Here is a 16077-nt window from a genome sequence, read left to right on the forward strand (position 1 = left end):
CATCTGCTTCCCCCCAATGCTTCTTCAAGTCCTTTCTAACCTCTCAATTTTTGTCCAGTCCTTTTTACTATCAGTGGAATTCAGTGAGATAATAAGGCATGCATTCATTTTTGTAAACCAGTGTTGAACAGAGAACTGCATAGGGAGAAATGATGGAGCTTGTTTCTCATGAGCTTTATTAATGTAACCACTATAATTGAAAGTCTACCTGATACCTGTAGTGGCACTAGGCAAAGGAGACTTCTTTTCAGCCATTCTGGTTTGCTTTAGATGCAATTTAAAGGGAAGAACCAATTTTTTCAGCTATTATCTCTGAAAAGTACATTTCAGGCAGCCTTTAGTGCCAGGGTATTTTTTTGTTTGTTGTTTAAGAAAAGAAGGAACTGCGTTTCCCATCCTGTGGGTGTTCCTTGGAATTGAATCCCCTTTCCTTAAAATGGTGCATTGGCTGGGTTCAGAATGCAAGTGATCTAAACAAAGGTTCCCAATTAAAGGGAGCAAATAAAATAAGATTGACTATAATGTCAGATGACATACTTTACCTTTTTTGAAGATGAATACCCTTTTGCCTCATGCCTCACCATTCTCTAAGGGTCTTTGCACCAGCTGTTTGAAGATGAAAAACCACTGTCAGATGCCTTGAGACAGAGGTGTTCATTAAGGTCCCTATAAAACTTTTCTAATTTAATGAAAGGGATGTGATGACATCCTGTAGCCTTGTTCTAGCAACGCAGCAGTTCTGAAGTGGGCAAAGGTAATTGCTGCCCACAGGATTATGGAAATAACCTGCAGTGCATCAGCATCCTGCTACCCTATAAGCCACCAGGCCCCTCTCCACTCTTCCTGTTTAATGTTCTATCCACCAGAGCAGCATTGGAGGCAGTCACAAAGGGCTGAGATTCCCTGTGGCCCCTCTTATTAAGCGTGGGTGTCTGTGATGAAAATAGGCTGCATGGCATAGTAGTGGAACCCACTATTTTCAGAATGAGCAGTGGCAGTGTCAGCTTTCAATATGCCTGGCTTTCTTAAGGTGACCAGTCATGGTAGTTGGTGTCAGCTGCCCCAGGGTTGCAGACTACTTGCCAAAAGAAGGTTCCTTCTCCTCTGGAGAGTATATATATATTTATGTAAAAATCTAATGGAGATTTTAGGTATGTAAATTTTAATTTTTCCTTTCTTTCTTTTTTATTTTCAGAGGTGAAGATAATAAGGAAGTATAGAAGGCATTAGTGTCCATTAGAAGTCAGTTCAAATCTCAACTGCCTTGAGTAGTTTAACTTAACTTCGGGCCTCAGTTTCCTTTGATGTAAAATGTGGGTAACACATTTAGCTGCATTACTGAAACTAGCTGCATTACTGAAACTGCTCCCAAGTTTAAGGACTGAAGTGCCAAAGGAATCTGCTATGAGAATACAGTTCCCATCAAGCTTAACAAACTTACTTAGAGACACCATCAGCTTCTTTGTGATTTAGGCCCAATTCAGAAAGAATTCATAAAACTGCAGAGTCTTATAAGAAAATTTCTATTTGTTGGTACAGATCAAAACTTAAAATAGTGAGTTTTTAAAAGAGGCTAAGACCTATAGAGTGCTTAATATGTGCCAAGAGACTTTGTTCTAAATGTGAAATCTATTCCTTATAACAGCCCGGTGAGGTAATACTATTATTATTATCCTCAATTGCTAGATTAAACTGGGGCCCTGAGAGTTTAAGTTCCTTGCCCAAGCACACAGAGCTAAAGGGAGGGAGTGGAACTGATATTTGAATCCAGGCCCCAGTGTCCAGGTTCTTAAACACAATGCGGAACTGTACTTAGATGATAAAGTTTATGTTGGGAAGTGTTCTCTGGCAGGGTGCTTAGAACAAGGCTTTCAAACTCAGCTGCCCAGGGGGCAGGAACCCAGCTAAGTACTGTAAACAAATGAGGTGGGGAATGACCCTTTGGAGAGTACCTACCCATAGAGGGGGACAGCCCTTCTTTGCGCCACCTAGTGTTGCCATCTGGAATTGCGAACCCAGGGCTGTTCTGAACTTTAAAAAGAGAAGGGAGAAGTCTGAAATTTTATGAAAGATAACTTCAACTAAAAAGAGAAGGAAGAGGAAAGGAAAGGAGGAAAAGGGAAGGGAAATAAAACCATGTGGGACCGACACACACAATCACAGCTGCAGAAGGGATTCATTCAGCCTGTGGGCAAGCAATTGATAATGGCACTTAAATGTCCTATTGGTGTAATCTTTTGGAGACTATAGATTTATACCTTTTAATGGAGGCAGGGGAGGGAGAATGGGGGAATTGTTTCAGAGCTTCGGCATGTGAAGGACTCATGAAGATGCTGTGACAGTTACATTAGCGGATATGGTTGAAAGTTGTGTTGACTTCTTATCTGCCAACAAATCAAGAGATTTCATTTACAGGTGTTAGCCAAGCAAAACGCCAGTCTTAAATGGGCTCATCCTCCAAACCCTTATAAACTTATGGCATCATAGCATCGTCTTGATTCTAGAACGTTTTAACAATTTAACCTCTGTTAACAAAGCAAACAAATGAAACACTTTGAGAGTTAAACTAGTACAACCAGCTCTCTGTGGAAAATGTAAATAAACTTCTGAGAATTTTATGATGTCTCTCAACTTTTTCTGTCTTTGAACATTCTGTTGCTGGACTTTGAGCTGTTTATATTTTCCAGTACTCTTTGCCAAACCAGGTTTCTTGTCTCTAGCCATTTAATGTAGGAGATACTCTCTACTTGTGGCTTTATGACACCTTCCAGCATTTCATAGCAGGTATCTAGTATTCTGGGTTAAATTGTCTAAACTTGTACTACAGATACATTAAGTTTAATAAATGAGATTTGTTTTAAAATTTTTCTTTTGTTTTGATTGCTTAACTGATTTTAATAACATAACACATGGTCCCTAGACTTGATATAACCCTTATGCAAAATGCATAGATGAATACTGTCTTCTTTTAAAAATATAAATTACAACATTCTTTTGAATTGCGTTTTCATTAATATTTCATCCCATAGGTTAAAGTTTCCTATTATTTTGAAGTTTAGCAAGGCTTTAATAATGGCCATTTTGCAGGGAAACAGGATCAATTAACAAGTTTTTCTTGTAGCAGACCCCCTACTGAGCCTTGAGGAGTAAACAGAGAAGAATCAATAAATTCATCCCCTTGCCTCCTGGAGCTTGAAGTACTTTTGGAGAAAAGAGCCATTTATACAAATAACAATGGTAGAAAAACAGTGCATAAAAAAGCACAAAAACAGTGCATAAAACAACAAAGACAACCATAGCTATAGAAATCTCTAAAAACAGGGAGATTTTATGATTTGAAGGTTTTAGAGGCTTTTAGAAAGGAAATGAATTTAAGTGGGGCCTTGAAGAACGGGTAGGCTTTTTGTGGATGAAGAGGGCAGAAAGGGGGAGGAAAAGTAATAAACACAGATGCAAAAGAGGGAGAAGGAAAAATGGGTTTGGAGTACAGCGAGTGATTGCAACAAAAAACTCCAGTAAGGAAGAAAAAGAATATAAACCTAGAGAAGTATTAATAGTTTTGAATGACAAGAATGCAGTCAAGACCAGGGATAAAAAATATTCAATCCATTAATATAAATAGTGAAGTTAGAAGAGCTGGTTTTGGAGAGAAAAATTCAATTATTTTTGTTACATTTCACATTACCATAGATTAGGCAAATAACATTGAACCAAAAGAGAAAATAGTGTATTTTTTTAATTGGGCTACTCCATATTTGCCTTTGCCTTACATTAGCACTTTGTAGCGATAATGTCAGTTAAGATTGTACTATTTGATGTATTATCAATCACTTGCCATGAAATAGGATTCTTGAATTTTGGAGCAAGAAGGACCCTCAGAAATCATGCAGTTCATTTTACCAGTGAATTTATTTGGTGTCCAGAAAGATTAAGTGATTAACCCGTTAGTAATAGAGATAATATTAAAACACATGTAATTTCTCATCCATTGCTTTATCTACATTACCAGGTGACAGGTTAACCTTTCTAAAATTTTATACATACCTATTTAGATACACATATATAAGTTTCCATAATTATGTACCCGAGATAATATCGGATACACTTTCACATTTCAGTGTTTCTCCTTTATGACTACCCTTGTCACTTCTCCCATCTCCAACTCATTGCCCCTCCTCCATTTAATACCTAATATGTCTCATTCCAATTATTTTCAGAATTTATATCATCATATACAAGTACACCTGTATATCTAATTCACACATACATATGTAGTGTTTTGGGTCATTGTTTTACAAAAATGAAATTATATATACCCTTTTCTGTATCTTGCTTTTCTCTTTCAGTTATACCTTGGGGAAATCCTTCCTCAGTGAGAGGTCACAGCCTAATTAATTATTCCTTTAAATGGTTTCATAATATTCCATAGTAAAGATAGTCATGATTTACTCTCCCATCCCTCCTTTTTATGGCATCCAGTTTGTTTGTAGTTTATTTGCCTCTACAAATAGTACAAATAAACATACCGATATCGAGGCATGCTAGTGTTTTTATTTATATGAGATAGTGTTAGTGTCACTGAGTCAAAGCACATGTATGTGTATTTTTAGCTTGTAAAACTAAACTGCTTCCCCAAGAAAACTGTATAAAAATAAATTTTCAGCAACAATTAATGAAAATACTTCCTTTCCCTAAATCCCCACAGGTTGTGGTGTTATACTCTTTTTTATTTACTTTTTTGCAACCACAATTGGTATTAGGTAAATTCACCTTGTTACCTTATTTGCCTTTCTTTGACTATAAATGGATTGCATCGTTTTTCATACGCTTCTTGGCCGTTTGCATTTTCTATCTTGTTTTAGTTTCCTAGACTGCTCCAGCAAATACCATGAAATTAGTTGGCTTAAACAGTGGGAATTCATCCACTCATGTTTTGAGGTCAGGAAAATGGAATAGATTAGATTTAAGAACATCTTTTTGGGGGTACATACAGCTTCAAACCACCACACTTGTAAACTTCCTTTTCATATTCTTTATCTGTTTTTCCAATGGATTATTTTTGTCTCCTTGTAAATTTTTAAGAGCTCAGGTTATATGTGGATATTTTTGCTTGTCCTCTAGGGTTGCAAACATTTGTTTTCAAAATTGTTGTGCTTGTTTATGGTACCTTTTGCCATGTAAATTTTCAAATTTTATTTAGTCCCCTGTGTGTGTGTTTTCTCAGTTTCTGTGTCTTCTGCCTTGCCTAGACAGAGCCTACTGTCCTCTGCCCCTACATTATATTTATGATCCCCTAGATTTACTTACAGAATTTTTATTCATTTAGTTATTTATTTTGCATTTTAACCTTTAATCGATTTAGTTTCATTTAGAATTTATTTTTTGGAATTGGTGTAAGATAAAGATCTAGATATTTCTTCTTCCAGATGAAAAAGTGTTTGCCAGCCTCTTAAATTACCACTAATCAAAATGCTCCTTTTGTCATATATCACATCCTTATTTATAGGCGATCTATTTCCACATACTCTATTTCATACATCTATTTGTCTATTCCTATTTCGGTACTTATTGATCTGATTGCATTAACTTTAGGGACTTTCTCATATCTGGTAAAGCAGATTGCACAAATGACTTTTGATAGAGTTATAAAATGCTTAGGTAAATACATTAAAAACCTATTTGCTACACAGCAGTGGCATACAAGCAGAAGTTAATATATCAAATCAGTACTTGTGTAATTAAAATTGTCTTTTAGAAATTCCTTCCAAGGTCTATTTTTGCATAAAAATGGATATAGGAATAAAATGTTTAATGTGCTTACGAGTCTTATAAAAATGGTATATATTTTTTTTTGGTATGTTTTTCAGTCCTTCATTGAATTACTGTATTAACAGCGCTGTTATCCTTGATTCACAGATTTGTTCTTCAGAGGAATCATCTCTGACTGTGTCTTCGTTCTGAGCTACAACTGCTTCCCAGTGGGAGCACTACTCAAGAGAAAGCATTGGGGTTTTCTTGAGAATTCCATGGGGACTGTACCTGACCCTCTAAGATCAGCTAAAACTTCCCCAATCACAGCTTCTAGAAAAGAAGAGGAGCCAGGAGAGGTGCAGCCCACCTCACCTCAGCATCCTGCAGCCCTTCTGTGTAAGAATACCAATGGCCTGTCAGGACTTCCTTCCAAACCAGACCTCAAGCCCCTGGCAGCTGCTGAGGCCCTGATGCAGGCTCAGGAGCTTGAGACCACCCACCCAGACATGTCTTTTCCTGATGTCTTCAATGAGGTGGAAAAAGTGTCGCCCACAGTCATCTCTCCTGGTAATACCCAGCAGCCAGGTAGCAGCGAGCCAATAGAACCAGTTCTGTGTTCTTCATCAGGAAAGGAATTTAGACATTCACCATCTACAATGCCAGCCAGTCAGTATGCCAACCAGGCCATCCCAGCTGGCCAGACCAAGGCCAGCCCCTCTTTAGTTCCTGCAGATCCCCAGGGGAAATCACAGAGGAGCTCAGGTGGAGAACAACCCGAAAAGTCAAGTTGTCCTGTAGGAGGCATCTGTGGCAGCAGCAATCAAGTGCCCTGTGATTTTCTTTTTCAAGAAACAATTGAGGAAAAGGTACAAACTCCAAATATAGCAGCCAAGGTGTCTGGTCATTCAGCCTGTCCTGTAGGTGAAGGGAATAAGCAGCGAGCTTATTGTGACTCTGAGACAAGGTCAGCTGATTCTCCACCAAGAGAAGTTGGATGTTCAGAGAACAAACCACCCTCTGCCATGGCCGTGGACCTCCAGGCCATGGTCTCTGTGACACCTCCACCATCCCACTTCACTAGTGATGGTTCAGCACTTCCTCCAGATCCAGAGAAGGTGCTGCAGCCAGCACAACAGCAGGTGTCTAGGTTCAAAGAAGCAAGTACAATGACCAGCCAAGCTGAATCTGACGTTTCCAACAGGGCTCAGCAGGATGCTGAAGTACAGGCAGTGGCCAGTGTTGAGAGTAGATCAGTCTCCACAAGCCCCAGCATCCTCACTGCATTCTTAAAGGAAACCCCGGTTCCAGAGCACTTCGAACAAGAGCAGCTGAGTGTCATTTGCCATGGCAGTGGCAACAGGAGCCACACATTGGAGCTCTCAGACAACACGCCAGCCTCCTGGGAGTCAGGTCATGGCCATGGCATCATGCCAGAGGTGTACATCCAGGCAGCTGCAGCTGTTTCTGCTTCTTTCCAAGGAGAAAGTAAAGCAGTGAACTTACCAGGTGAGGTTCTTAGATCCTCATCTAACAACATGGCATCCAGTAATGCTCAGGAAGCACGTAAAGAAGATGAGAGGTCAGCAGGAATGACTCCAGGGAGGGAGGAGCCAACCTTTAAAGAGCTTTCAGGTACAAATTCTAGCTCCCTGAGTGCCAGCCCCATTGACAGGATTTCTATCAAGGTAGGCAGTCAAGCTGAAGTAAGTCACGGAGTAGGAAAATTTGAAGCCACACCATCTGCGTTTACGGTGAAAACCACAAATGGACACACAAGAGACCCAGATTGCAGACAATCCAAGGCTTGTGGCCCCACCAACAAAGCTGACCAGTCTGGGAGCCTGGATCCCACTGATAAAGGGGGTACAAGGGAGAGGAAACCCTCATCTCCTCAAATAAAAGAACGAGAATCTACTGGCACCAATACCCCCGATGAAAAGGCAGAGGCCAGAACCTTATTGCTCAATCCTAAATCTCAAGAAAGCAGAGGCATAGCATCAGCTCCTAATCCTACACCTTCTCCAATGAGAAAGAACCAGGAGAGTGCCCTCGAAGAAAATAAACAGAGTAAGACAGCTGCAAGCCTGAGCCTGCCAGCTGATTCCATGGGTGATTCCAGTCCAAGTTCTGGGAAGAAGACCCCTTCTCGCTCGGTGAAAGCCAGCCCACGCCGGGCTAGCCGGGTCAGTGAGTTCCTTAAGGAGCAAAAGTTAAATGTGACAGCAGCTGCTGCTCAGGTAGGACTCACTCCAGGAGAGAAGAAAAAGCAGCTGGGTGCGGACTCCAAGCTGCAGTTGAAACAGTCCAAGCATGTCAGAGACGTCGTGTGGGATGAGCAGGGCATGACCTGGGAAGTGTACGGTGCTTCCTTGGACCCAGAATCCTTGGGTATCGCGATCCAGAACCACTTACAAAGACAAATCAGGGAACATGAGAAATTAATTAAAGCTCAAAGCAGCCAGACCCGGAGATCCATTTCCTCAGATACTTCTTCAAATAAAAAACTCAAAGGAAGGCAGCACAGTGTTTTCCAGTCCATGCTGCAGAACTTTCGACGCCCAAACTGCTGTGTTCGTCCTGCCCCTTCTTCTGTGTTAGATTGAAAGGAAATGTGCATGGGAGCTCTTGTGTACATTTAGGGTGTTCATAAGTGTCAGTCTGTGTGAAAGCTTACTTATATTGTTTTTCCCAGAGACCAAAAAGAGAAAGAGCTATTAATAGAAAGCAAGTATGAAATACAGGAAATTGCTATTAAGAATTGTAGGGTCCTTTGCCGTAAATAAAAATGTCATTTCAATTTGAAAGAGAAGCAAGCGTCACTGAAGGTTTACCAAACTTAATTAAGAGGAAATAATATTCACTAGTTTTTTAAATATGATGTTGCTTATAGATAGCATTATCATTTTACATGTGTCATTTTTTATTACTGCCTCAATTTATCACACTATGGCATTTCCATTAAAATCTGTGCTTTATATTTAAAATAGCAAAAACACTATTAACAAAACACTGTTAAAATTTCTAGTCCTATTGCAGTAAGAATGCTATAACCACACAAATTTTAAGTAAGTGATAAAAACCATAATGTAAAAAAAATTGAGAAAAATTTGACTCTTTCCTAGTCAGATGATGTTCAATAAAAGCATTTAAATGCATAAAATACCAAATAGAAAGTAATATTTGTAAACATAGGCCGACAACCCTTTTTATAAACCTTGTTATACCTGTTAATGAATACAAGGAGGTTATATTAGGGAAATTAGTTAAGCTTTTGAATATAAATACTGCCTACATAAAACATGAATTTATATATACAGATTTTCCTGCACTGAAGACAAGGTACATCTCTGTGATTTTAACTAGATTAAATTCATGTTTTCTTACCCTACTGAAAGTACATGGGGGCGAATTCTTTAAAAGAGTCATCAAATTAGTGACAGTACTTGATTTTATGCTGTTTAGGTATTTTCCAGTAACATTCTACTGAGATTTATGGCTCCAGTAAGGAATTATAAATTGCCAATTACCAAACACTCCTTTCTGTGTTGAAAAACGTAAAGCCCCATAAGTAACAAAGCAATATGTTTGATTTAGACTTATAAACAGAATGTCATTTATGTTTTTCTTTGGATTCAGTTAAATAAATTCTATTAGAAAATGTAGTCAATTCTAACTAAAGCGTGAGCTTTCTTACACTATTTTTATGTAGATTAATATCATCTAATTGTTTAAGTCTATAATCTGTAGTAAAAAGGTAAGCCCTGCAAATGTATTGATTTTTAAGAGAAATTCATCATATCTCATATTTGAAACCTACTGAAAGAAGAGGCCTTTACAAATGTTTTGAGCTTTGGGTGGACTGTGATACACAAGAACATTGGTACCTAATTGTTCTTGGCCTGGACCTGTCCCTCTGCCAAATGAGTAGCCTGGGATGACCAGTCATGCTTTCGAGTTGGAACAAGGTGGAAGAGAGGAATGAACTAGGGCCCTGGGAAGGATTCATTACAGCAAGAGCGTGCATCTCCAGCTTGCGTTTAGAAAATCAAGCTGATTGAGATGTTGAAGGGGTGTGGTGGATCTCTCTGAAATCATTCCCCATGATGAGCCAGAAAAGAATATTTGACCATGTTTTATCTCTCCAGAGACTCACAAATGCCCTATGTGCAGTAAATTTCTTATATATGGTTTGGTTTTCTTTCATTTGCTTCTATTTTGCCAATTTTAAGCATGGGGAAACAATTATACCTGAACTTTAACACCCCAAGCTACACTGGACACACCCTAAACTATTTAAAAACCATTGATTTCTTTTAAAGCAATTGGACTATATATGAAGCCTGGGAAGCCGACCACGGTTACACCATTCTCATACCCTGAGAACAGTAATTTCAGTTGTTGTAATTAGAACTTACAATGAATTTTTAAATAAGGCACATTTTTTCAGTTATTTCCGATTGGCATACATTAAAAATGATACCTGGGAGCAGATGTGGCTCAAGCAGTTAAGCACCTCCTTCCCACATGGGAGGTTCCAGTTCTGAGTCCCGTGCCTCCTAAAAAAAAAACAAACAGCAAAACCAACCCAGGGGAGCAGATGTGGCTCAGGAGTTGAGTGTCGGCTTCCCACATATGATGTCCCAGTTTCAATTCCCAGCCCTAGTGCCTAAAAAAAAAAAAGGGAAAGAAAGAAAAAAGGGATACCTGAAGTAGAAATTACTACCTATGCTATGAATGACTAGAGATTTAGTCTAAAAGTCTTTCTCTTTTGGTCTTAAAAGCCCTGTTTTGGTTCTGTTCATGCTGCATAGTTGTTTCCGGTGCCTTTGCCACACGTCCTCTCCCCTCTCCCTATCCATGGCTAGCTCCCTCACACATCTGCATACACACTACCTATACACAGCACACCCTGCAGACACAGTAGCAGCTGTGGGTCCCATGTATTCCTCTGCTGTGAAGCAGCTAGAACAGGCTGTTCCTGCATTAAAATAGGAGAGAAGAAAGATTTCAGCATCCGGTAATAATATTTATTTTCATGGGTTTGGAGTAACCAGATGATTTATAAATAGTTAAATGGAGCAGAGACCTAAGAGTTACAGGCATCTATCCCAAATTAACTCAACTGAAACTGCTTATTTGGTATTAGAGTGTCTCTCCAGTTAAAGCTTTTAAAAAATCTGTTGGATATAAAAATTTTAACTGGTTTTCTTTGGTGCTAGAACTGCATTCTCTAATTCTACAATGCTCTAGGAATTGTCACAAAATACTCTAAAAGCTTTCTTGTTTTGCTGCTTGTTGAGTCCTATAGAACTAACAGCTTTCAATAACAATAATAGAAATATATCATCAAATGGCTTAATGAGGTAGGAGCTATTTAAGACAGGAGTTTTGCATTATGATACCCTAAGTTACTAGCTCTCATAATAGAACCTTTGGAAATTTTCCTTCACTTCAATCTGTGCAGCATGAACATTTTGTACATCATTTGCAATACCTAATTCAGCAAAAGAAATTGCAAGACAATTTTCATGACAGACTCTTTGAAACTGCTGTTATTCCTTCAGTTCCCCACCCTCTTGATACACACTGGGTTGAAAGTTGATTGTTTTTATCCTTAATTTCTTTTAGATGTGATTTATTCATTTTAATGCAATTTAATTTGTGAAATACAGAGAGGACATATTTTATTAAATCTTTTAGTAGTTGTAAAAGAGATGAATTAAAATTCAGTGTCTGGAGGATAACGAAACATTCAAAATGTTAAGATGCTTCTACCACCTACCAAATGAACACTAGAACTTTTAAGTATTGATTTATCATTTGTCCTGACCACATTCACACATACAAAAACCCCATTACATAGCTACACATATCATATAGCTAAAACATATCATCTGTATTTTCATGTTTATCCTTACGGTGCTTTCCTGTTATGTCTTTCTGGATAATTGGCTTTTGATAGCACAGACCAAGTACTTTACAGACAGTAAAAGTCCGATTAACCTTAGTGTTTTGCATCCATAGCAGAAGTTGCACATTTTCTTAAGTCAAGACTAACCAGAAAACTTTTTGTTTTCATCCAAAATGAGTCTTTATAAAATGTATTAGTATGTGTTCATACCTTGACAATCTCAACCTATATTGAATGTAATTTGATCTTTGATTACTTGACTCCTAAGAGTAATCTAATGTTCACTAATTTTTATACCAATGTTTTCCATGTGTTTGGTTAAACATCAAAATTGAAAGAAATTAGACAATATGCTTGCATACCATATACATATACCCTAGGGTTGGATTTTGGAACCAAATCCTTAATAAGAGCTTGTTGTCCTAAAGTAGAAAGCAGAGGGGGAAGTGGCATTTGGCCCCATCCCAGAAACATGAGGCTTTACGGTTCCAATCTAATTCTTATGTTATTCCTTTCATTTCTGGGAATGCCTATAATTCTGGGAACACTTATATACCACAACAAAAATAGATATCCTGTGACTTTACAATTTGTTTACAGAGGAAATATGAATCAAATATGCTGTTAATGTAAATTGTTTGGCTTTTGCTATATCCACTCTACCAATATTTTGCTTCCAATATATGAGAAAATGTGTATGGAGAAAATGTGTCCACTTTTAGTACCACGTAATTCACCACATTCCTTGTCTAATTTTTAAGAAATACTATAGAGAATAATAATACATTAGGATAAGATTTGCATATATGTATGTGTTTTTACTGAAAATTGGACACGTGTGGCCTTGTGTAGGACACTACCCGTCTGATTTACTAATTGTCTACAATGCTGCCATGGAGATGAATCTGTTTACTCTCCTGCTTTGTCCTAAGTGGTGTTTGAGAAATGAGATCTGTGAATTTCCCTTTGTAATAATAATACAATGAACTCAGCAGTATCTTGGTTAAGTAACTTACCTTGTCCACACTCCTGTTTAGTCTACACAGTGAATCCAAAGTCTTGTCCATGTGTGCTCCAGTATTGGCTATTTTTGTTAAGATCTGAGCATTTCGCTTTCTGTTAGCAATTTTCCTTGATGTTGTATATGGTCTGCTTGGTTGATTCTTTCCAAATGTGGGTCAGCTGCTGACACCCAGCAAATAACAGGTAATATGCAGAATCCCCCGTCCATCCTTATGACTATATCATTCTTAATGAATTTCTGCAACTGGCTGAGTAAATATAAATGTCATCTGTGCCGACACGTTAGTCTGAGGATGTCTAGGAAATTTTAGACATTTTTGCAAAGCAAGGGGAAATAGTCTTGTAAATACCGAAACATTTTTATGAACTGCTTTGGAAAACAAAAAATTATCTGGCTACAGGAATCAAATAGGACATACATGAAGATGGATTGAGGTGGAAAATTCTGTCTCACGAGTAATCAGTGACATCGAGATCATTACAGCTACTTTTAACTGTGAACACTCACCAGCTAAACTACTCACTTGCCACAACCAAATAACCTCTCTGAAGTAAATCCAGTATATCTGTATATACGTGTAGATAGAAACAACAAAAAATCCTGAAATATTACTGTTAACTATTAAGTAAATCAACGTGATGATAATTAAAAAGGACATTCAAATGATTGTGGGCCTTGATGAAATGACTATGGAGGCCAGAATAGTGCAACAAGATATTACAAGTTTTTTTTTTAAGACCCAGATATCTCAGATACTCATCATGAGAATGAAGACTGATGAATATGAAATTAAAGCCAAGCAATAATGTGCCAAAATTATGAGGAAGTTATACCAGCAAGTTCATCTATTATGGGTACACCATTATGTAATTACAGTTTGCTCCATGAAAACTGACTGTAACCCACAAAATAAAATAACTGAGGGAATAATTTCTGCTTTCTTGCTGGAAAAACTTGTTTAGAAACTCCAAAGAGAAGTATAGTACTAGTCAGCATTAGAAAAGATTTGGTTAATATCTCTGTTTTTGTGCTAGCCAAGACAGAAGATGAATCACCAAAAGTCTTACTGACTTAAAACTTAAGACAGAAACTTTGATGAAATGGAAGGATTAAATGAATGGCAATTACTCTTCCTAGACACTAGCATGTAGAAAAATTCGATGAACTCTGCCCAAAGGATTAACAACCTTAGCTATGAAAAATGCATTCCCAAATACAAAATAATCAAAATCTGAGTACTCATAACAAAATAATGCCTTACAGAAAATGATGCTACAGATAGACGTTTCCAAATACTAATTTGTCGACTGTCTTTCTGGGTTCGGGCTCAAAACTGATTGGTTGAGAAAGAGTAGGTGTAAAAATAATGTATTTTATTCTTCAGAAAAATATACTAATGGTCAACCAGCATGGTGATAATTATGATGAGAGACCCTGGTGATTTCAGTTTTTAAGGAGAATTAAATGGGAAATTAATGCTAACATTTTTCTTGATCTTTTTAATGTGGGGAGGTCACCCATTTATCTCTGGGGTGAAAATTATAACTTGTTTCTTTGACACTGCTGTTAGTATTACTCTTAATTTAAAAATTAGATGGTCTATTCTTTAGCAAAACTTTGAAACATTCAACAGCTTTTTTCTGATACATATTGCCTTTAATTTCATGTAAAGGCTGTGTACAGAGCAAACTATATTGAATGAGTAGCAAGGGCTTAGTCATGATTATCAGTATTCCTTAAAAATTTTAATTTAGATTCCTTTGCCTTTATTTGAGACCATATCTTTGAGAAAATTATCTTTCATAATGTTTTCCATCATGTCTTTAAAATGATATTTGTAAATCAGAAGATTGCAGTATTATAGTCATATTCCCCAATCCCTAGAGAGGGGAGAGACTAATTTTTGTTTAAGGGCACCTGGAGATACGTTTTATTGAGGTTAGGAAAGGTCAGCATGCCCTGAAAACTCAAGAAAGAAATATGCTAACAATAGCTAAATTTCTAAATGTATTTATCCCTGCTGTACCAATGCGTGAACAAAATTATTGTGCATAATACTGTACCTGGTTGTGGTATGTCAAGACATTTTGTAAGTATGTACATTCTGTGACTGATTGGTTTTCTATTTTTATGTGTAGGGAAAAAAAACCCCGATGCTCTATTCCATTTTAAGGCCAAGTTCTGTCATCAGGTAGGCACATGTACAAAAGTGAATAAAGCCAACAAAATAGTGTGCATGTGTATTCAGCAACAGAATTTGTCCTTTCACTTTTGATTTCCAGAAAGGGCTGGTTTGTTTTTTTATCATCTCTAAGAGTAGATAACATAATTATCACAAAGTCTGAAAATAGTAGTCAGTACATTGGCTTGTTACTAAACATATCAGGGCTAATTAATCACTCCATTAGTCACAGGTAAGGTCAGTTGTTTGACCACTAGGATGATTTACATTCCTCACACATCCTCGCTGTGTTAAGCATGTGATGAGGATGTGCATACTATGGGTGTGATTGTGTACATACCTTGTATGAATTACCTAAATTCTCAAAGCAGTTGCAGGAAAGTGGTAAGAAGAAATGGTGGATCAGAAGCCTCAAAAGGGCTAACCAACATGTATTTTCATTTTCTACACAAAAATGTATACATAGCATAACTGTAAATAGCTTACCCACATATATGTGCATATATAAATGCATTTTATTCATGCTGGTATATTTAATCACAAACTAAAATAACTAATGGAAAACTCCATCTTTCCAAGACTGTTCTATTTTACTAATAATATTTGATCACATGCTCCCTATTAAGTGGTGTTTCTCCTGGTAGAGATTTAGTGTTTAGAAAAGCCAGTGTTTATATAGTCAGTTAATTCTGTAGCACCCTGGGCTACAAAAATCTAGTTAGTATCTTAGTGAGGCACAGACTGGTAACCAAGCAGCTTCAAAGCTTTAATGCTGTTCTTTAGACACCTAATTTTCAATTTGGAAACAGCATACACTGGGCAACCAATTAAGCTTTTTAGACTCTATTTGGACAAGGATAAGTGTGTTTATTTGCATGGGCTGATAAAAGCCCAACATGTTTTGGAGTGATATGTCCCTAAATTTTAAAAGAACTTGTAATACTTGAAAGGGAAATGATCACAGGCATTCTTCACTTGAGATCAGCAAAACTATGTTTAGCAATACCAGAGAAAAGTCAAAGATTAAAATGGAAACAAAATTACAAATGAAGTCGGTAGGGTAATGGGGTACAAGTAATTAGGAGTTCTTTAAAATGGACTCAAATAAAAAATTAGTATTTTTGATACAGGTGATACTTTATAGACTAGATAACAAGATTAGGCTCATTAGCCAATAAATGTCAACATTTGACACAATCCATCAATTTA

General features: G+C 37.4%; 1 protein-coding gene across 3 annotated transcripts in view; it reads left to right on the forward strand.

Annotated features, from left to right (window-relative positions):
• The window catches only part of GPRIN3 (GPRIN family member 3), a 63873-nt gene extending 53424 nt beyond the window's left edge, over positions 1-10449 (forward strand). For 2 of the 3 annotated variants that reach the window (XM_058295521.2, XM_058295516.2), the window contains exon 3: positions 5917-10448. In XM_058295521.2, the coding sequence (XP_058151504.1) occupies positions 6027-8354 (2328 nt within the window). In that variant the 5' untranslated portion in view covers positions 5917-6026 and the 3' untranslated portion in view covers positions 8355-10448. Of the gene's footprint in view, positions 1-5916 lie in introns of all 3 variants that reach the window. The other variant, XM_004480541.5, reaches the window with a different exon arrangement.
• Positions 10450-16077: the final 5628 nt, after the last annotated feature.

This window comes from Dasypus novemcinctus, chromosome 1 (assembly GCF_030445035.2).
Source record: "Dasypus novemcinctus isolate mDasNov1 chromosome 1, mDasNov1.1.hap2, whole genome shotgun sequence".
NCBI classification, from domain to species: Eukaryota; Metazoa; Chordata; class Mammalia; order Cingulata; family Dasypodidae; genus Dasypus; species Dasypus novemcinctus.